The sequence below is a fragment of the Canis lupus genome, chromosome 8 (genome assembly GCF_011100685.1).
Source record: "Canis lupus familiaris isolate Mischka breed German Shepherd chromosome 8, alternate assembly UU_Cfam_GSD_1.0, whole genome shotgun sequence".
In the NCBI taxonomy this organism is placed as follows: domain Eukaryota; kingdom Metazoa; phylum Chordata; class Mammalia; order Carnivora; family Canidae; genus Canis; species Canis lupus.
Window position 1 is genome coordinate 3,694,492 of NC_049229.1, and position 22,525 is coordinate 3,717,016.

The 22,525-nt window shown below is 42.7% G+C and overlaps 1 protein-coding gene and 1 long non-coding RNA gene across 2 annotated transcripts; one reads left to right on the forward strand and one right to left on the reverse strand.

Annotated features, from left to right (window-relative positions):
• Positions 1-2,415: 2,415 nt before the first annotated feature.
• On the reverse strand, positions 2,416-9,523 carry LOC111096965. Its single transcript, XR_005363052.1, has 3 exons — positions 8,873-9,523; positions 6,503-6,578; positions 2,416-5,148 (listed from the first exon to the last, which is right to left on the reverse strand). It is a non-coding gene; the product is annotated as an uncharacterized LOC111096965 (long non-coding RNA).
• A 15-nt stretch (positions 9,524-9,538) lies between these two features.
• Positions 9,539-13,705, forward strand: PABPN1 (poly(A) binding protein nuclear 1). The gene is made up of 7 exons (NM_001130437.2): positions 9,539-9,897; positions 10,247-10,361; positions 11,083-11,150; positions 11,413-11,519; positions 12,383-12,470; positions 12,559-12,710; positions 13,605-13,705. The coding sequence occupies exons 1-7, from the start codon at positions 9,547-9,549 to the stop codon at positions 13,642-13,644; spliced, it is 921 nt and encodes a 306-aa protein (NP_001123909.2). The 5' UTR covers positions 9,539-9,546; the 3' UTR covers positions 13,645-13,705.
• Positions 13,706-22,525: the final 8,820 nt, after the last annotated feature.

The following is a 22,525-nucleotide window of genomic DNA, read 5'->3' on the forward strand; positions in this document are numbered from 1 at the left end:
CCATTGGATGAGTGAGAGTGTGGGGGGGAAACAGAGGGCACATTCCTTTGAAATGGAAGCTTGAGGTTCTCTGGTGATAGAGAGAGATGGCTGTGATGGTGGGCTGCTTGGACATGTGTGTGCATGTGTACGCATGCTTGTGTGCATGCCGGGCTGCTTGTCTAACCTGTTGGTGGCTGTACTTGAGAAGAGCTCCCTGTTGGAGTGGCAGGAACAAGGGGCAGTTCTCTGCCCCTCCCCCCCACTCCCCCCCTTGTCCTGATGCCTCAAGGCTGTGGGAGAAACACTGTATCCAGTAGAGGGCTTTGGGCACTTTCTGGCAGAAAGTCATCAGCAGGCTTGAGGGAGAAGAGAAGTTCTGTAGCTTGCCCTGTTGCTTTGCCATCCCCATTCCCTGTACATCACTTACTTGCTGCTGCCTCCTGGACTCTGACTGAAAACAGGAGAACAGGCTGCCAAGCCTGCAGGGGGTGGGTGGGGGTGGGGTTGGGGGGTCTGGACCTACCTGCCACCCTCCTTTCCCACTGGGGCACACTGGTGCCTCAGGTGTTCCCTGTCTCTGGGACTGTACCCAAGCTTAACTCTAAATTGGGACTCTAATTTTCCTTTGGAGTGTGTGGAGGTAAATGTTGATCTAGAGTATGGTCTGGGTCCTGCACTGTGTCTCAGTGAGACTGCTGATGCCTTGAGAGGAACATTCCAGCTCTGAACCCCATGGGTGTGAGGGTGACCTGTAGTCCGTGACTGGCCTATTCCATGTAGTGGGCTTTGGTGCTGCTTTATCAAGGGCCAGGTGTATGGGTTCTAGAGTACCTACGACCTAGAAGCATTTCTTTCTTTGAAGCCACACTGTTTGCATGGGTATTACTTGTCTGTACCTCAGAGTCTGAGGACACTAACTTTAGAGCTCACAGTCCTCTAGAATGGACTCAGATTATAGCATTTTCTTTTGAGAGAGAAATTATTTCACTCCAGATGTATGTCCTGAGCCAGACCTCACTGCTGCACTTCCCAAGGTGCTAAAATTGCTGCTCTCCAATGCTGACTTCAGACACAGTGCTCTAGAACCCTGCCCTTGATCCTGAGCACTGATCAGCTTAGCTAGACCATGGTTGACTCTTCTTAGAGATTTTCATTTGGTCCCAGAATGTGGCAACATAGTTGTACTCGCGAGAATGTGGGACCAAAATTGGCCTCAGGTGTTTAGCCCAGACTTCTGCTTTTGAGAGAGGGCTGCACTTTTTAAACGGTATTTATAGGGGAAGTGGTAGACTGCATGCACCACTTGGTCTGTTGTGAGTATGCTGATACCAGAAACTCAGAGCTGGTCTGTGGCAGGCAGTTGGGGTGGGGGTGGGGGGTCTCTGACTTGCTCAGGACAAACTAGACCAGTGGTTTTCAGACTGCTTGGCAGAACCCTGAAGTTTTGGAGGAGTTGCCTCAGGAGTCCTTGGGGAGATGAAGAGGGGGTGCTAAGCAGGCTGGGCTACATGTCCTCAAACAGAATAGCTCCCCTGGTGGCTGTCTTACATATCGGGGTTCAGGGTAGATTTAATTTACATTAAGGGGTTTGCTGCTGAAAAAAAAGTTGGAAAACCACTGACTAGACCATCAGCTCCAAATTGGAGCCCACTCTCCCCCAAGTTTGGGGCAGACTCTTCACCTTCCCTTCTACCACAGGACCCCTGACCCTGCTAGCTTTCCTGGGGGCCTTTAGCAAACCAGAGCAGCAGGGACCATGGTCAGGTAACTGAAATGCCCTGTGCTGAGGCCTTCACACCTGGGTGGAAGTAGACATTGTTTTCTGAAAGGGTAAAGGGCTTGGATTCCCAGAAGCATAGCTTACTTGGGGTCATAGTGGGCAGTTTTGATCTGTCCTGTCCTTTATAGCTTGAGGGGCAATGGAAACCCCAGAGACTCTTCTGTCAGGGAAAACTAGAGACTCTCTTCTAGAGCCATATAGTTCCTTGGAATTAGCTCTTGGCCAGGAAGGCTGAGTATGGCTCCCAACTTTTAAATCTATTTCATTAAAAAAAAAAAAAAAAAAAGGGAAATAAATCTAAATGCCATTTTTTCAGAGATTAAAGAGGTGGAGAGGGCATTTCTTGCTTTCCAGAGCCCAAAGGGACAAATAGGGACTTTGCTTAGGCCAAGGAAGGAGAAGTAGGGCAACTAGGTCCTGCAATTATTAATCCCACTCCCCATTTATCCTAGGGTATATACTATTTTACTTTTTTAAATCATAAAATGGCGGGAGAACAGATTTGGTTAGTTTAGAAGAAAAGAAAAAGCTCTATAAATATAAATATATATTCCTGTATTTTTATTTAATAATTTATAAATATCAAGTTCATTTGACTTTTATTTTTGTGTAATATGTAATGGTCGTATTGAAAAAAAAATAAAGCCCAGAAGTTTAATGAGAAGGACTGAGCAGGGTTTGTGACTTTTACACTCTGTAGCCTGGTGTCAGGACATTTCTTGATCTAATCATCTCTTCATGACCTTGTTAAAGTGCAAGAATTAGAGTAACAGGGATTTCGGAAAGTGTTGAGATAAAAAAAAAAAAAGAAAATCAGAGTTGTTCCCCCCATCTCCCAACCCCTGCCAAATGCCCAAAGCCAAGAGCTCCATCTGTGCCAAACCAAATCTTAAGAGGTGTGTGTATACAGTACTTTGGAATGGCCACAAACAACCAACCAAAACAAAGAAAATCTTACCCCAAATCTTTTTGTGATGTTAATCAAGTCCCCTGTTGTGGTTCAGCCTCCAGTGATGATGAGCATTTCTTCCCAGTATCCTGCTGCTTACTTCTTGCAAAAATGGAGCCCCTGCTTCCTTTCCTGGCACCTTGAGATACTTGATTTCAGCCATTTTAATGCAAACAGCTGAAGTGGATGGAATCTACAGGAATTATTCAGCCCATCCTTCTGTCCTAATTGAGAACAACATCAGAATCCTGCCTGACAGGAAGAGCGATACTAATTTCAAATTATAAGAATTTCTAGTCTTTCTATAATCTGGTGCAATTAAATTACATTTGGGTATATATGTGTTAGATTGTAGTTAGAGATATACTGCTCAGAGGAGAGTTTCCATCCTCTCTATAGGAAATCAACAGGGCAAGCCATATGAAAATCTGAGAGTGGCTTGGTGAACATGGAGTTAAGGAAAGGGGAATTAGATGCTCTTAATAGTTAATATTGTCAGGCTATGAGAGCATTTATCTCCACTCCAGTGTGATTGATTTAATGATCGGTTGATTTGTATTTGACTAATTCCTTCCAAAAAGCATTTGCAACATCTTGCTATACAAAACAATAGGAGAATATGGATTTTTAAAGTAGAGGTAAAGAAAAAAAAATAAAATAAAAAATAAAGTAGAAGTAAAGGATAAATTGAAATATTAAAATAAGATGACAGCAAAAGGAAAATTAATGTACAGAAAAGCATTCTATAAGCAGTATTTCCGAATACTGAAGCTAAGCTATAAATTCGGCCTTGAGCTTTCCAATTTCTAAGGCAAATTGGAAAACAAAACAAGATTCACTTTCCTCTTGGGATTTAGAAAAGTCTGTCGGTTCCTTAAGATGGGCAAAGACTTTTGTGGCTCTTCTGGGGTGATATAGAGGCTATCACCCTCTGTAACATCTGACAGTAAATATGATGTTGAGTTTTGCACCAATAAACACCAAATGGGAATTCAGTAGATCCTAAGCTTGTTCTATCAGGCTCATCACAATTTAGCCCAAATATACCCTATGGCGGTTTATTATAGGGCTAAATTACAGACCATATAAATGGATAGATGGATTTTTTAATCTTTTAGACATTTCTCCATGAATGTCATTTCTCCATATGGTACTTTCGATAAAATTTGGGCAACATTTAGTTACAGTTTCTAGCAAATGGATTGTAGACATTCTGTGTTTTTACTTAAGAGCAGATTCTTTGAAAACTTTAAAATGTTCCTTAAATGTGGATATAGGTGTGACATAAACTATATGAGAGAGAGAGAGAGAGAGAGAGAGAGAGAGAGAGGCAGAGACACAGGCGGAGGGAGAAGCAGGTTCCCTGCAGGGGAGCCCAATGCGGGACTCCATCCCGAGACTCAGAGATCATGACCTGAGCCAAGGCAGATGCTCTACCACTGGGCCACTCAAGCGCCCAAAATTAACAATATTTTAAAAATCAACTAGAAAACGTAATATAATGGAAAGCTATGTAGTTTTTTTTACTGATTCAATCATTGATTCATGCAACAAATATTCAAGCATCTTCTATGTACTAAGCACAGTTCTAGACACTGAGTGCACAGGCACAAATTTCTGCCCTCATATTACATATTACTTACATTCTACTAAGGGAAACAAACAAAAACTAAATAAATTCATTTCACAATATTCATTAACATAACATTTCATGTTTCAAGGTGATAAATGCTGTGAAGAAAAATAATTCATTGGCATGGAATTGGGAAAGTGTTTAAGTATAGATTTCAATGTTAAATAGAATAGTCAGGGAAGCCCTCATTTCTAAGGTGACTTTTTTTGAGTAAAATCATGGAAAATGAAATTGGAAAAATATTTTTATTGATATGGAAAGACATTTCTAACTTGGTAAAGAAGGAAGTAGAAAATAATATATACAGTATGATCCCAGTTTGCCAAAATAAATATATAAATGTGTGTGTGTGTGCATGTGTGCCTCTATATGTATATATGTTTTGAAAATTTCAGGAAGGGGATATGCCAAAATATCACTAGTGATTATCTCTGGGTGTTGGATTTTACTGGTGATTTTATTTTGTTCTTTTTACTATCCGTATTTTCTGATCTTTTCATAAAGAACACATATATATGATGCAATATATTAAAACAAGTTTTCCAGGTACAACATTTTTTAAAAGTTAACCAAGCAGAATAGGAAATAAGCAGCCCATGTAGATTCTTTCTCATTTAAATGGACACCTCACTTCCCTGCAAGGACAGACCTAGGGAGTTAAGATAGGCGAGCCTAGACTTTGCATTAGAGAATAATTGGAGTTGGGGCACCTGGGTGGCTCAGTTGGTTGGACATCCAACTCTTGATCTCAGCTCAAGTCTCCATCTTAGGGTTGTGAGTTCAAGCCCTGTGTTGGGGCTCAGCCTGAAAAGAAAACAACAAAGAAAATAATTGGAGTCTGTTCCATAGTAGAGGTAAGTAAATGATCAAGGCTTCAAGGTTTTATGTCAGCACTAACAGAAATATAATGCAAATCATATATGTAGTTTCAATTTTCTGGAAGCCTCATTAAAAAAGCAAAAAGGTACAGGTATAAAACTAATTTTAATAATATTTTACTTAGCCCAGTATATAAAAATTATTACAATTGCAACCTATAATTAATATAACAGTTATTAATTTGTTTTATAGTCTCTTTTTCCTATTGTCTTTGAAATTTGGTGAATATTTGACATTTTCAGTATATCTCAAGTCAGACTACTCACATTCCAAGTGCTCAAGGCATGTGCGAGTAGTGGGTATCATATTAAACAATGTAGTTTTAGATTATAGAGAATTATTATAGCAGGCAAAAAAGAAAAAAAAAAGCAAGAGTTAAAAATAGGAATGAAACTACCACAAAGCCATGTGTTTATATAGTTTAGTGAGACAGCTTTTCCCTTTTGGACAGAACTGGAGATGCCCTCATCCATTTTTTACTGATTTAATTCTCCTTAAGTCCACTAGCCACTTCTATTGACACATTTTTCCTTCTAGAGCACAGCATCACTGAGTTTTATTTTTCCCAAAACTCCATAGCCTCTATGGAAAGGTTATTACTGAAGGAAAATTATACTCATAATGGGTAAATTTCACATCATTACGTATGAATTTCTTACAAATTCATTCTTAGAAACTTATCTCTTTGATGTTCTCTATGCATCAACAATGGGTAAGATTTTAAATTATTATGGAAGATCATTCATTCAGTTAGCATTTATTGAGCACACAGTGATGGGCAATGGGAATACAAATATAATTAAGATGATGTCCCTGCCTTTTACAGTTTACACTCTAATAGGGAAGTATCTCACTTTACATGTCATTCAAATATCTTTTTAAATGTCTGAAAAAGTAATCATTCTTACTAGAGTAAGTTTGGAAGTTGGAGGGTTTTTAAAATTTTAAATAAAAATAACATGATAAAAAAATAACATGATATTGTGGGGAAAATCGTTCATATAACGCAGAAAATGATAAATCAATTATAATCCTACTACTCAGAAAGTACCACTGTTAACATTTTGGCATATTTCTTTCCCATCTTTTATCTGTGCTTATATTTTATGATCATACTGTATATACAATTTCTTATACTACAGTTCTGCTTACCATTATATTGCACAGTTTTTCCTTGTCATTAAAAGTGTTTTGAAGGCAAAATGACTATATAAAATTAAATCTATGTGTGTATAATAATTCTCCTGAATGTGCCTATTTGGACATTCAAGTTGCTTACCTTTTTTCACTTTGATGAAGGTCTTTATTCCTAAATGTGCAGATGATAAATAAAATCACCAGGTCAAGAATCTCAACTGTTAAAAAATTAGAGAAAAAAAAAGGGGGGGACGCTTGGGTGGCTCAGTGGTTGAGCATCTGCCTTTGGCTCAGGGCGTGATCCTGGAGTCCCGGGATCAGGTCCCACATCGGGCTCCCTGCAGGGAGCCTGCTTCTCCCTCTGCCTGTATCTTTACCTCTCTCTGTGTGTCTCTCACGAATAAATAAATTTTAAAAATAAAAAAATAAAAAGAATCTCAACAGTTTTAAAGCTTTTAGTACATATTACCAAAGAAAAGATAGAACTGGTTCTTGCTCCCTTTTTTCCCCAAAGTCCAAGTTGTTAAAAAAAAAATATCATAATCGTGCTTTATATACACTTTTACATTCTATTTCTTTGACCTAGCAAGAATTATTTTTGGATTTTATTACATGTTTTGTGTAACCCTTTTAATAGGTGCATAATAATCTTTGGGTATAATTACAGCTTGCCTAAACATATGTCTATTGTTGAAATTTAGTCTTTTTCCAATTTCAATATCATACATAATATAATCTTTGTGTATTAAGGCAGACTTTATGGTAATTTTGATCTAAGCTTTGAAAGCTAGCTCTGAATTCCCTGCTAACTTTTTTTCTCCCCTGCTCACTTTTAATTATTAGTTCCATGACTTGGGCAAGTTACTTCACTCTTTCTTCGTCCCCCCAAAAGGCTATAGTTTTGGAAATATTTGCTTTATAAAGTTGTGAGAATTCAATGAGATAATATAATAAGGAGTCCAGGATTGTGCCTGTTACAAAATCAAGTGCTCAACAAAATTAGGATTCGAAAGTCCTTATAAAAAAATCGCATGTCCCTTGATCAGCTTGATTAGTTAATTTATCAAGATTTTGTTTATTTATTTGAGAGACAGCACATGCCAAAGAGTAGGGAGGGGCACTGGGAGAGGGAGAAGCAGGGTCTCCGCTGAGTGTAGATCCTCCATCCCAGGACTATAGGACCATGAGCACTAAAGGCCATGCTCAATCTGAGCCACCCAGGCGCCCTCAGCTTGATTAGTTTAAATCAAGCACCAATAAAATATGAAAATCTTGATTAGGTTAAGATTAGTAGAAAACCTTTTTTTTCCAGTGACCTCACAGTCTTTTAGAACTTGTCTTCCGTGCTCAAGTTAGTTCTCCCAGACCACTGGAGCTGAGATGGCTGCTGAAGTAATTTTCAGTGAAATTTTAAGCGACTGTGACTCTGCTTTGAATTCCCCTGTTCCTGAGGTAAGGATTTGTGAGGAAAAGTGAGGGTGAGGGGAAGAGTGGGGGTATACTGAGACGCTTTTGACTTTTTGGTTTGCTAACAGGGATCTCCTCTTGTCCAAATCTCCTCACCCCAGACACACACATCCTGTTGGGGTTGTCTGATTAATTTGATTGGGCTCATTTGAATCTGGCTGTCAAACCCTAGCTGCGTCCGGCTACAAATAACCCTCTTGCAAACTTTGCACCTTTGTTTCTTCTTTTTAAATAAATGTGTAGTATCACTACTACATATGGCAACCCTGCTTTCCAGGGTGATGTCTCATTGGTTATCTCAGAGTGGAAACTTGTGGTGGGAACCTGCCTGGAGGAATTCCTCTGTGGTCTGAAGGAAGGTTTGGGGGCTGCGAAAGAGTTGAAGATGAGGGTGGCACCCAGATTCCCGGTCAACGCAAACATTTATTGACAATATGTGCCAAGCATATTGCCCTACAGTGGAGCTGCAAATATAAATAGGATCCAGCCTCTCCTCTCCAAATTCTCAGGATGCAGGACAAAATGATTACGTGCACAGTGGAGGTAGTAGGCCTGCTAGTCATGGGAAAGGAGAGGAGGCTAGCATAAGGTTTTGCACGAGCGGTGATGCTTAGGTTTGCAGTGGTCTGGTTGAAGAGGGACTTCATGTACAGAGGCACAGAGCTGGGTGCAGGTATACCCCCTGGAATGAGGAGTGTAGAAATAACATTTGTGACGTAGGCTGGTCCTGAGGTCTCTAAGGCCACGGTACAGTTTTACTTTTACCTGGCCAGCAAAGGGGAGCCAGCTCACTGTGGTAGCGGTGAGGACTGTTAAGAGTGACACTGGAAGCTGAGAGATCTATTAGGGGGCTTAGCAAACAGCCCAAGAAACAAACTGAAACTGAGGCATGAGCAGCGGGCTTGGAAAGTATGCCTGCACAAGGAAGACAGATCAGACAGGACTGGTAGCTCTGGACTGAAGATTCCTTCCTGCTTTCTGGTTTGGGAGACCTGATGGGTGTTGGTACCTTTTGGTACCTGGATGGGGAAAGCAAGCATCTTACTGGAGAGCTCCATTCAGAACCTCCATTTCCAGCAACATTCCATCCACTGGTAGCTTCCTGGTTAGCAAACCAGTTTACAGAAACCGCCTCAACGTTTCCAGCCACTGCTTTCTAACATCTCTCCAGCCGGCGACCAGTAGCGTCAAGATGGCGGCCCCCCGCCAAGGACTAGTCATGTGACCTCGGCTTTCCATGGCTGGAAGCCTTGCCGTCCGTTGCGGGGCAAGGTTCACCTGTCACGAAACGGATGTTAGCCCTTCGAATCTCACGAGCCAATCGGCATCCGAGAGGGCTATTGCTGCGAGGCGATCGGAAGATTGGCCTTGTCTCCTCGCCCTAGCCAGCGGCCAATCACCGAGCGTCATATACTCGCGGATCCGCCTGGAGGTGGGGGTGGGGGGAGGCAGGAATGTCGTCACAGCGTGGCGGTATTGTTACCTAAGGGGTTGAGAGGAGGTGGGGCGTATGTTGATTGACAGGCCAGCTCCCCTACCGGGATTTGAGAATTTGGCGCAATAGCCCGCCTTAGGGGTGGGGTCTTATTTGATTGCCAAGTAATATCCCCCAATGGAGTCCTAGCTCGTGGTGACGGGCAGGTTGCTAGACTAATGAATCCTCGGCGTGCCCGGCGCTGTTCTCCAATCGCCGGGCGGCGGGCCCCAGTCTGAGCGGCGATGGCGGCGGCGGCGGCGGCGGCAGCAGCAGCGGGGGCTGCGGGCGGTCGGGGCTCCGGGCCGGGGCGGCGGCGCCATCTTGTGCCCGGGGCCGGTGGGGAGGCCGGGGAGGGGGCCCCGGGGGGCGCAGGGGACTACGGGAACGGCCTGGAGTCTGAGGAACTGGAGCCTGAGGAGCTGCTGCTGGAGCCCGAGCCGGAGCCCGAGCCCGAAGAGGAGCCGCCCCGGCCCCGCGCCCCCCCGGGAGCTCCGGGCCCTGGGCCTGGCTCGGGAGCCCCCGGCAGCCAGGAGGAGGAGGAGGAGCCGGGACTGGTCGAGGGTGACCCGGGGGACGGCGCCATTGAGGACCCGGTGAGGGAAGGAGGGCGAGCGAGCAGGCCTGGCCGTGTCACGGGAGGCCCAGAGCTCGGGCGAGCGGGAGGCAGGCGGGGGGTGGGGTGGGCGGGGAATAACGTGGCTGGGGCAGGGCCGGGCGCGGATCCTCGACGTCCAGAAGGGGCCCAGCCGGGTTGATTCGGGCGTTATGGGTGCCTAGTGTTGTTCCAGAGAAGGTAGCTTGCTTTTCTTTTCATCGCGACCCGCGCGTGGGGCGAGGGAAATGGCCGAGCATGGCTGGGGCCGCGCTTGGACGGAGAGCAGGGCGCAGCCCCTGCGTTGGTTCCTCTTAAGCTCTTCTCCATACCCTTTCCACTCATTACAGGAGCTGGAAGCGATCAAAGCTCGAGTCAGGGAGATGGAGGAAGAAGCTGAGAAGTTAAAGGAGCTACAGAACGAGGTAGAGAAACAGATGAATATGAGTCCACCTCCAGGCAATGGTGAGTAACCGGCGGTTGCACGCGGAGCCCGGGTCCTCGGAAGGGTTCTGCGAGCACGGGTTGTGTGGGATTAGATGCTCGGGACCTTGGAGCTGCTTGTATGAGCAATTACTGGGCAGGTGCTGGGGTCATAGTCCATTGTGTGTTTTTTCTGACCTTAGTGAGGCAAGAATCTCTATTTTGATGATGGTAATTTTGTGCCTTTCTTTGTCCTTTTTACAAATGTGTTCTTTGTTCTTTAGTCTACCTCTACTCTTTGTGGACGTTGCCAACTGGCATTTGACCTTCAAGTCTCATAGTTCTTCCTTTAGTTGGAGACCCTTTAGTTAGGAGTCCTAAAAGAAGCTACTCGACTGCAGAGGGCTTTCTCTTTAACCTAGAACTGTTGAGTTTGGGTTCCCTTGATTTTGTTCACTTTAAAAATGATTTGAGTCAAAGCTGTTCAATAGGGTCTTGATTTGGGAGCAGGAGAGAAATTCCTGTACTGTTTTCTCTGATTTTTTTTTTAAGGATATGTTAATCTGTTGCTTGATTAGTCAGATGTTCAGCCAAGCATCTATTGTGTGCTAGACAGTATTCTTGGTAAGGGGTACAGCAGGGAACACAACAGACCAAAATCTTTGCCTTCCCTGTAGTGGTGGTGGTGGTAGTGATGCATATATTGGTCAAATAGAAAACCAGTTTCTTGCCACCCCCCCCTCCCTTTCTTTTTTCTTCAAAGCTGGCCCAGTGATCATGTCCATTGAAGAGAAGATGGAGGCTGATGCCCGTTCCATTTATGTTGGCAATGTATGTATTGGGGCCCTGATTGGGGTTGTGGGAAGGCTCTTGTTTGGGGAGTTGGTTAATAGGAGTCTTAAGGAATATTTCAAGGATAGGTAGTAGGTTGGGGGAGTATTGAGAGGGTTTGGAGGAGGTAAAAGGAAATGAAGATCAGCAGAGGCTCTGGGGTTGGGAAGAGAAGATTAACTTCTTAGAGAACGAGAGTTGATGTGATTTTGGAGAGGATAGGCAGGGTACCTGTGAAATATAACCTTCTCTACCCTCACAGGTGGACTATGGTGCAACAGCAGAAGAGTTGGAAGCACACTTTCATGGCTGTGGTTCAGTCAACCGTGTTACCATACTCTGTGACAAATTTAGTGGCCATCCTAAAGGGTAAGTAGAGAAGTAAAATGAGGTTGTTTTAATCACATCTTAGAAATAGATAAATAATGTTTTGTATTGAGCAGCGTTAACTTGTTAAAATAAGCAGTGTTTGTTTTATGGTTAGGGCGTTAGTGTCACATATACATATCGGGTCACGTAAATGCCTTCAGAGACCAAACATAAAGATGAAGGTTAGCATGAGTGGGATTGTGAACTAGAAAAAGGAGGGACAGGGATCCCTGGGTGGCGCAGCGGTTTGGCACCTGCCTTTGGCCCAGGGTGCGATCCTGGAGACCCGGGATCGAATCCCACGTCAGGCTCCCGGTGCATGGAGTCTGCTTCTCCCTCTGCCTGTGTCTCTGCCTCTCTCTCTCTCTCTCTCTCTCTCTCTCTCTCTCTGTGTGACTGTCATAAATAAATAAAAAAAATATTATAAAAAAAAAAAGAAAAAGGAGGGACAGCATTTGCTTAGCAATCCAGGCTGTTTGTATACTATTTTATAATTTTCTTAAGAGTAGGTGGAAATTTAGATTGAAGTATTCCATTTAAAAAAAATTTGACCAGGGCAGCCCGGTGGCTCAGCGGTTTAGTGCTGCCTTCAGCCCAGGGCCTGATCCTGGAGACCTGGGATCAAGTTCCACCTCAGGCTACCAGCATGGAGCCGCCTTCTCCCTCTGCCTGTGTCTTTGCCTCCACCCCCCGCCCCCGCCGTGTCTCTCATGAATGAATAAATAAATAAAAATCTTTTTAAAAAAAAATTGACCAATAAATAAATATGTGGCCCTGTTGTTATTCAGGCATACCTGCAAGTTGGATTTGATGTGTAAGCTGCTGTAACTTCAGATGAATGAAATGACAATTATTTTTTTCAGTTTTGCGTATATAGAGTTCTCAGACAAAGAGTCAGTGAGGACTTCCTTGGCCTTAGATGAGTCACTATTTAGAGGAAGACAAATCAAGGTAAGCCCTGTACTCATTGCTGTTCTGGTTCTGTGCAAACTCTCCAGGCTTATTTTAAGACTTTCTGTTGTATATCCCTCACTTTCAGGTGATCCCAAAACGAACCAACAGACCAGGCATCAGCACAACAGACCGGGGTTTCCCACGAGCCCGATACCGTGCCCGGACTACCAACTACAACAGCTCCCGCTCTCGATTCTACAGTGGTTTTAACAGCAGGCCCCGGGGTCGCGTCTACAGGTCAGGATAGATGGGCTGCTCCTCTCCCCCGCCTCCCATGAGCCCTGTATGTTTCCTTCTTTCCTGATCTGAGGAACCTCCCTCACGTTACCCTCCCCTTGGTCTCCAGGGACTTGGTCTCCTGCCTGTGCAGGGTGAGGAAGGTAGTTGCAGGCCAGGCCAGGAGGCCAGTCTCATCATCGTTTTCTGGAGCAGAAATTGGTGATAAGGGCTGGATCTCTCTACTCTTGTTCTGAGAGATGCTTCTTTCAACCCCAGCCTTTTTTTTTCCTTGAGGGTTGGTGGTAGTGAAGGCATTGCTTGGACATTTGCTATTTTTCCCAGAGTTAAGGAGGGGTTGAAGATTGAACCTCCCTTGGAAGAATACCAGAGGCTAGTTGATCTTCCTCAACAGCCGTGTGGGAGGATACTGAAATATTTACTCTTTAACTGAGCCACTGTTTTGCAAGGTTAACTTTTTCTCTGGGCCTAGTGTGGTGCCCATGTTGTTGCTTTACTATCATTTCTCCGCCTTTGAATAGACAGGATAGGCATATAGACCTTGGCTTTTTATAAGATATACTTATCTGCTCCCAGGAATTAGGGAGGATCTGTTGGTGAAGGCCTGGGGTTTAAGAGCTGTGGAAAACTGAAACTGGAAAGATAATGAGTCCATTTTCTTGCCCCTATATCTCAGATGTAGTTTTTTGCCTCTGGCAAAGTATTCTGTTAAATTATCCCGTCCTGTTTGCCAGGTGTGTCACCATTGTGGGGTCACTTTTAGGATACTTGGAAACTTCTCCCCCCCTCCCCCCCATTCCCTGCACTGTCACTGGGGCAAGGGCCCACGGGGAGGGGCTTGTGCTAAACTCTTAAGTGATCATGTTAACACCTAACTCTCCTTCTTTCTTCCAGGGGCCGGGCTAGAGCGACATCATGGTATTCCCCTTACTAAAAAAAGTGTGTATTAGGAGGAGAGAGAGGAAAAAAAGAGGAAAGAAGGAAAAAAAAAAAAAGAATTAAAAAAAAAAAAAGAAAAACAGAAGATGACCTTGATGGAAAAAAAAATATTTTTTAAAAAAAAGATATACTGTGGAAGGGGGGAGAATCCCATAACTAACTGCTGAGGAGGGACCTGCTTTGGGAAGTAGGGGAAGGCCCAGGGAGCGGGGCAGGGGGCTGCTCATTCACTCTGGGGATTCGCCATGGACACGTCTCAACTGCGCAAGCTGCTCCCCTTGTTTCCCTGTCCCACTTCACCCCTTTGGGGGCTGCTTGAGGGTAGGTGGGCATGGGTGGTAGGAGGGGTTTTTTTACCCAGGGCTCTGGAAGGACACCAAACTGTTCTGCTTGTTACCTTCCCTCCATCTTCTCCCTAACTTTCGCAGTCCCCTCCACCTGCTCCTGTCCTGCCAGGTCTGCCACCCACCCCACCCCTCTTTTCCGGCTCCCTGCCCCTCCAGATTGCCTGGTGATCTATTTTGTTTCCTTTTGTGTTTCTTTTTCTGTTTTGAGTGTCTTTCTTTGCAGGTTTCTGTAGCCGGAAGATCTCCGTTCCGCTCCCAGCGGCTCCAGTGTAAATTCCCCTACCCCCTGGGGAAATGCACTACCTTGTTTTGGGGGGTTTTGGGACTTTTTTTTTTGTTTTTCAGTTTTTTTGTTTTGTTTTGTTTTCCTTTGCCTTTTTTTCCCTTTTATTTGGAGGGAATGGGAGGAAGTGGGAACAGGGCGGTGGGAGGTGGATTTTGTTTATTTTTTTAGCTCATTTCCAGGGGGTGGGATTTTTTTTTAATATGTGTCATGAATAAAGTTGTTTTTGAAAATAAAAATTGTTTGGCCTTTGGGTGTAAGAATTATTTATCTATTTTCCTATTTTCTTTTAGATCCCAGATGGCTGTTAATACTCTTTGTGGAAGTGCTGGTGTTGTGGAGGGGAAGTTCTCACTTAACGAATTAGAGTGGGGGTTAAAATTACAACAGGAACATTGTGTATTTAGTTGGGGACGATGAGTTTTCTGGGTAGTATGTAGCCTGGTATTTGAAAGGTCTATCGAATGAGTCTGGGAATGTAAAAGAATGGCCGGATTGAGTAATCAGTGTGCATACCTGATTAATGTGCAAATGAATTATCCACACCAGCAGCACTGGAGTCTTTGGGTTCTGGGTAGCTTTTCTTGTCTTTACCTCAAAGTGAGCTCAAAAAAATGAGGGGAAAAGGCAGTAGTTTGCTAACAAAGATAGTTGCAAAGCTTATGCTATCTTCTGTAGCCACACTGACCACATAATATATGTTCAGCGAATTCATTTTGAATCATACCATTAATTAGGACTTAACTGGTTTTCACTGATTTATATCCTTAAGTTTTGTACTTGGTCTCATTAATAACTGAATTACTCCATTTTGTATTCTTAAGTCAGATTGGTCTTAAAACTTTTGGGTGCTACATCGCCCCCTAACTCTGTTCCAGTCTTCCCCTGCTACAGGATTTCTAAATATCTAAACCTTTATATGTTCTATTGAACCATTTACTTCTGTTCATAGGGTGTTTTGTGATTGCCTCTGACCTACATACTCCAGTAATCTTAGGTTAAAGAAATGAGTTCCCTATATATCCATGAAGCCTTAACCCACCTCTCTCTGGCTTTGTATTCTGAATTCTCAGGGCAGCATCAACCACATTAGCATTTCACTCATCTATTATATTGCCTCCGTTGCATCATTTAAGTATTCAGAGGTCTGTCTGTTCTCTAATGATTCAACTAGAATAGTGCCTTGTAATCTGAATGGAGATTTCTGCAAAGGCTGGTTGGTAAAAATCTGGATAGCATATTAATATCAACTTGGCTAGAATCGCATGGAACTACTTAATGCTGGGAAGCTTAATGCATTAATACTGGGAAGGTCTCTTCTATCCACCAGAGGGCACTAAACGGCCATCTAAAAAGTTCACAAATTGTTAGAGATCTTAGGGAGAATGTCATTTTTTTAACCTTTGTTTTTAATTTTGTACGTCCAATTAACATCCTGCCCATTCTCCGTTCTGTTTTAACTTCTTGAGCAACTCCCTACCTTAATTGGGCTGCTGATAGATGTCTGGCTCCAGACTTCATGTTGCCATTGAAGGGCCCTTGTTCTACCACCAGTAATTACAAATTCACTTAGGTGTGGAACTAAGCCCTTTCCCAGTTTGATCCTGGTTAAGTTTCCCTGCCACATCTTGCTCTACATCTGATGCCCTGTGCATTCCAGTTGAGTTTTATGTACTGTTCATGCTGTGCCCATTCCATTTACTCTCTCAGAATCAAGGTGTAAGCCAAGGCATAAAGCCAAACACCACAGCCAGAAACCTTTCTTCATTCCCTAGTCAGAATGAGTCACTTCTGCTCTCAGGGCAAATTGTTCCTATCGCTGTTGAAGCATTTCATGGTTTTATAATTAGAACAATTATATCTTGGTTTCCTCACTAGACTGCAAGCTCCTTGTGGGCATGGATTGTGCCTTTGTATAAATTAGTAGGTACTCAGATGTTAATTCCCCTTGAGGGTTCCCTTTATCTGGGACCTGCTGGTTCCTGTCCTCACAAGAATCAGATTTCCCTCCTTATCTGAACTTCTAATTTTTCCAATATCTTAGTAATTTTTTTTTTTTTTTTTTTTTTTAGTAATTTTAAAGGAAGTGGCATGGAAGGAAAGTTACTTTCCTTGGGAAGGATTGCTTTTTTTGGTCAATCACTCCTGATGAACCACCTCTTAACCAAGGGATTGGAGTGAGCTCAGTCTCACTGGGAGGGACTATGGGGGAAGGAAGTGTTTAGAAGATTTAAGGGCGCTTGTCTACAAGATTTCTCTGGAGTGAGACTGAGGGACTGAGTGATAGAAAACAAATGAAGACAACACAACCTTTTCAGCTAGAATTTGCCCAACTTGACATCAGCATAGAGAAAAATGATGTTTTGTGGGGTTTTTTTCTCCCAAAATGGTTGCTCTTCTACATGGTTGAAATGAAATTAGTAAATCAACTAATTTTAAAACATCTTTCAACTCTGCTAATGCTAATTTCTCAAATCTCTTTTCCTTTGTTTGTGCTTGTGGTAATCATTGGTTCAACAGACATTTACTGAGTATTTACCAAGTGCTGGGCATTGTTTTGGATGTTATTTGTTTGCATGTCATTTGTTAAGAATCATTTAGGAAGAGAACTTTTTAATAAAGATTTTATTTATTCACAAGAGAGAGAGGCAGAGACACAGGCAGAGGAGGGAGAAGCAGACTCCATGCAGGGAGCTTGACGTGGGTCTTGATCCTGGGGCTCCAGGACTATGCCCTGGGCCGAAGGCAGGCACTAAACCAATGAGCCACCCAGGGATCCACCTAGTAAGAGAACTTTAATTTTATTTGCTGAAGGCAAATGTTGGTTTGCCATACCTCTGATTGCATCCCATTGAAAAGTTGTATGGATTTTGTTACATATAATTCACATACCATAAAAATTTAACTTTTAAGTGTACAGTAGTATTTTATGTAACATACATATATGTTATCATCTATACATACATCTATGTTAACCATCACCATTACTTAATTTTAGAGCATTTTCATAATCCCCCAAAGAACCCTATACCCATTAGCAAGCATTCTTAATTTTCCCTCCCGCTAACAAACAATGATTGTTTCTCTGATTTTGCCTGTTCTGGATAGTTCATATAAATGGGGTCATACAACATGTGGCCTTTTATGTCTGACTTCCTTCACTTGGTATCATGTTTTAAAGATTCATCCATGTTGTAGCATAGATCAATAATTCGTTCTTTTTCATAGCTAAGTATTTCCTTTTTTTTTCATAGCTGAGTATTTCCTTGTGTTGACTGATCACATTTTGATTATCTGTGAATTGATGGACATTTGCAGTTTCCATTTTTTTTTCTACTGTTAGGAACAGTGCTGCTACAAGCTATATGATTTTCTATGAACATACCTTTTCATTTCTCTTAGAAGTGGAGTTGCTAGGTTATCAGTTAATAAACCACGTTTAACCTTTTGAGGAACTGCTGGAACTGCCAGGCTGTTTTCAAAAGCAGCAGCAGCATTTTACCTTTCTACCAGCAGTGTAGTAGGGTTCCAATTTCTCCACATCCTCATCAAATTCATTACTGTCCATCTTTTTGATTATAGCCATCCTAGTGGGTATGAAGTGGTATCTTGTGTTTTTTATTTGCATTTCCCTAATGACTAAGGATACTGAACATCTTTTCTTGTGCTTACTAGCCATTTGTTTATCTTCTTTGAAGAAACTTTGGTTTGGATCCTTTGCCCACTTTTTAGTTGGCTTGTCTTTTTATTGATGAGTTGTAGGAGTTCTTTATATGCTGAATACTAGACCCTTATATATATGATTTGCAAATATTTTCTCCTCTATTTTGTAGGTTGCTTTTTCACTTTCTTGATAGTATCCTTTGAAGCACAAAAGTCATGAAGATGTATGCCTATGTTTTCTCCTAACAGTTTTATAGTTTGGCTCTTATATTTAGGTCTTTGATCCATTTTGGATGAACTTTTGTGTATGGTGCGAGGGAGAGGGCCACTTCATTATTCTGCATGCAGATATGCATTCTCTCTGCACCATTTGTTTAAAAAGCTGTTCTTTCCTCATTAAATATGTTGGCATCCTTGTTGAAAATGAATTAATTAACCATGAATGTATAGGTTTATTTCCGGAGTCTCAATTCTATTCCATCAATTTATATGGCTGTCCTATGCCAGTACTACACTGTGTTCATTACTTTACCTTTGTAGTTAAGTTTTAGAAGTGCGAAGTAGGAGACCTCTAATTTTGTTCCTTTTCAAGATTGTTTAGCTATTCTGGGTCTTGTATATTTCATATGAATTTCAGAATCAGCTTGTCAGCTTTCAAAAAAGAAAGCCAGGATTTTAATAGGGATTATATTGAATCTGTAGAACAATTTGGGGAGGATTGCCATTGTAACAATATTAAGTCTTCCAAACTATGAAAGTACTATGTCTACTTATTTGTCTTTAATTTCTTTAACAATGTTTTATAGTTTTCAGTGCACAAGTCAATGCTTCTTTTAGTACATTTATTCCTAAGTATTTTTTGCTGTATTAAGTGGAGTTTTCTTAATTTACTTTCAGATTATTCATGGCTATTGTATAGAAATATAGTTGATTTTGTACATTGATCTTGTATCCTACAAGTTTAATTGTAAGTTTAGTAACCTTACTGAATTTGTTTGTTTAGTTCTTACAGTTTTCGTGTGTGTATAGTCCTTGGGATTCTGTATATACAAGATCATGCCATCTGCAAATACAGGGTTTTACATTGTTCTTTATATTCCAGGAGTATTTTTTTGTTTTTGTTTTTTTCATTTTCTTGCCTCATTTCCCTGGCTTGAACCTCCAGTATAATGTTGAATAGAAGGTGAGAGCAGACATCCTTGTCTTATTCCTGATCTTTGGGGAAAAGCTCTCAGTTGGTCATGATAAATAGGATCAGCTGTGGGTTTTTCAGAGTCTCCTTTTATTTCATTGATTTTTGAACACTTGCTGTTCTCTGTGCACACCATTCATGTTCTGTCATGCCCCTGAGCTTTGCATTGTTCCAGTCCAAATATCTGAGAAGCTTTCCTTGACTGTCTCCCAAAGAGGAGACCGTTCCCTTGACAGAGTTGCTGCAGTGCTTTTTATATTTCTCTGTATTTTATTTTTTTTTTAAGATTTTATTTATTTATTCATGAGAAACATAAGAGAGAGAGAGGGAGAGAGATTGGCAGAGACACAGACAGAGGAGAAGCAGGCTCCATGCAGGGAGCCTGACGTGAGACTCGTGAGACTCGATCCCGAGTTTCCAGGATCAGGCCCTGGGCTGAAGGCGGCGCTAAACTGCTGAGCCACCGGGGCTGCCCTTCTCTGCATTTTCATATAGGATTTTAAGTATTAGTTGCACGGTATTCGGAACTCACAGGGCAGGACCATGTCCCTTCCCCCAGAGCTGAGGCAGTACCAGACAGTAGTGGGTCATTGGTAGAAATCGGTTCCATAGTGGCCAGGCAAGGTTGACCAAATGAGAGGGATGAGAGTGGCCTTCATGTCATTTCATGTAACTTAAGTTTAGAAATGTACCCTGTATATTATTTTAATTTCCCCCTCAGAATCCATTATGGCCCATAGTTGTGAATCCAACTAAAACATTTCTAAAATCTGTTTTGTGTTCATGAAAGTAGTCATTTCCTTATTTGCCTAAAAACGATCTCAAGTTCCTGAGGTACCTTCCAAACTGACTACAGAATAAGTAATACTTCCATGGTGTTCAGAAATATTTTCTATCTGGTGTGCAGTACGAAGATTACAGGTTCTCAGTTCTCCAGATCTGGCTACTCTAATTAGTCAACAGTCACAAAATCTTGAAGAAGTTACCTTTCCAAACCTCAGTCTCCCCATCTGTAAAAGCCTTAAAAAGGAGACCTGTTTCTTTCTTTTTTAAAAAAATATTTTATTTATTTATTCATGAGAAACACAGAGAGAGAGAGAGAGAGGCAGAGACACAGGCAGAGGGAGAAGCAGGCTCCATGCAGGGAGCCTTACGTGGGACTCGATCCCGGGTCTCTAGGATCAGGCCAAGGACTGAAGGCGATGCTAAACCGCTCAGCCACCCGGGCTGCCCAGGAGACCTGTTTCTCATGGGATTATTGACTAGGGTCCAGTGATTGGTGGGTTTAGAACAAAATGCCAATTGTTTTAGCTATACACTGACCCTTTTTACCTAGCCTATGAATTGCTTAGGGATAAGGGACTGTATCTTCCCCCGTGCTTCGTTGATGCTTCTTGAATGCTTTCATTTTCTTTGCCTTCACCTCTTTGGTTGAAGTCAGATAATCATGTTCTCTTTCACCTATCCTCCTACAAGAGCTGCTCTTTGTTTTTACTTTTTTTCCCTAAACCTTCCTGTAATGTGCAAAGAATGGGTTTACTGGAATGCCCCTTTAACGTCATTCTTCACAGTATGTATTGGACAGTGTCATTAGCATATAACTAACAGGGGCCCGTCCAAAAAGTACAAGAGCTTTCTTATCTACCATCATGTTGGTTTTCGCTGAATCCCTGGAGACAGTAGGGAGTGAGATTTCATTTCATCATTGTCTATCCCAAGCTCAACAGTGAACGTTGGAATCAGTTACATTGTTCACAGACATTGTTCTACAGAATGTGAGATACAGAGTACATAACTGTGAAGGAACTGATAGAGTTGAAAGAGCAGCCAGAAGGCCCAAATTGGAGTCCTGGCTCTACCATTTAATGGCAGAGCCTTCTCATTTCCATGTCCTCAGTAGTTAAATAGGACAAAAATAACAATACGCACTTCTGTGGGCTGTAAAGATTCACTGAGAAAGGCTCTTAAGAGTTCTCCAGTGACATGGTTAGTATCGAGAGTCCAGCAGCATGGCTTGGTGTGTAGAGCCTTGGGCTGTCGACATGGATCAGCAGAGGGGAAGGAGAGAGAACACTGGTGTTGCAGGAACCTGTGGAGAATGGGCCTCCCTCCTCTGGAAGAGACTGGCTTCAAGAAGCCAGTTTCTTTAAGAATTCTCTCCCGGGGGGATCCCTGGGTGGCTCAGCAGTTTGGTGTCTGCCTTCGGCCCAGGGTGTGACCCTGGAGTCCTGGGATCGAGTCCCACATCGGGCTTCCTGCGTGGAGCCTGCTTCTCCTCTGTGTCTCTGCCTCTCTCTCTCTCTCTCTGTGTCTCTCATGAATAAATAAATAAAATCTAAAAAACAACAACAACAACAAAAAAACATCTACCATGTCAGGCTTTGGTGTTTTAAAGTTGAGAAAGACAAAGTTCCTGTCCTCAACGAGCTTACCATTTAGTGGGATAATTTAAGAGGCATTTATAATACATTATCTTGTTTAATCTCATAGCAACCCTTGAAGGAAGCTGGAAGAAATTTGCCCAAAGTGGTAAAGCCAGGCCAGGGCTAGTTTGAGAGGCAGGGAGGCCCTGTCATCAAGGTGGAAGTCCTAGTCTCCTATAGCCAACTCCTGGGTGCCTCAAGACTCAATCCTTGCTTCCAAGGGTAGTGCCTAAAGATTGGAAGGAGTTAGGAAGGTGGACACAGTGTGCGCCAATTAAGAGCTCCAACTCCAGGATCTAATGTGTCAGCTCTGTCACTCATTAGCTTTGTAACCTTGACTAGGTTACTGAGTATCTCTGAGCATCAATTTTTTAAAAGATTTTATTTATTTATGAGAGAGAGAGAGAAAGAGAGAGACACACACAGGCAGAGGGAGAAGCAGGCTCCATGCAGGGAGCCCGATGCGGGACCCAATCCCAGGTCTCCAGGATCACGCCCTGGGCCAAAGGCGGCACTAAACCGCTGAGCCACCCAGGCGTCCGCATCAATTTTATTTGTAAAAGAAGAATACGGTAGTGGGCATCCGTCGTTTTTACCTGCACAATATCCAGTCCTACCTTTGCTAACAGCACTTAGTTGTGTTCCATCTTCCCGGTTCTCAGTAATATGGGTGGGGATGCGGTATGTTACTCAAGCTAGCCAGGCTTTTGCTCTTTGGAAGTGAATCTTCAGTGGGATGGAATCCCACTGGTGGTCATTCATCCAGGTGAGGTCCCAGTCCCTACTCCCTGGACCAGTGGGCCTCTCTGGTTCCTGAACTTTTTTTTTTTTTTTTTTTTTTTTTTTTTTTTAAAGATTTTATTTATTTATTTATTTATTCATGAAAGACTGAGAGATAGAGAGAGGCAGAGACACAGGCAGAGGGAGAAGCAGGCTCCATGCACCGGGAGCCTGACGTGGGATTCGAT

Excerpts from the sequence above, each read along its gene's own strand:
- PABPN1 (NM_001130437.2), top strand. The coding sequence starts at position 9,547 with ATGGCGGCGGCGGCGGCGGCGGCAGCAGCAGCGGGGGCTGCGGGCGGT. Across the intron at positions 10,362-11,082 it reads GAGTCCACCTCCAGGCAATG|CTGGCCCAGTGATCATGTCC; the intron begins GTGAGTAACCGG and ends TTTTCTTCAAAG. Across the intron at positions 11,520-12,382 it reads TTTAGTGGCCATCCTAAAGG|TTTTGCGTATATAGAGTTCT; the intron begins GTAAGTAGAGAA and ends TATTTTTTTCAG.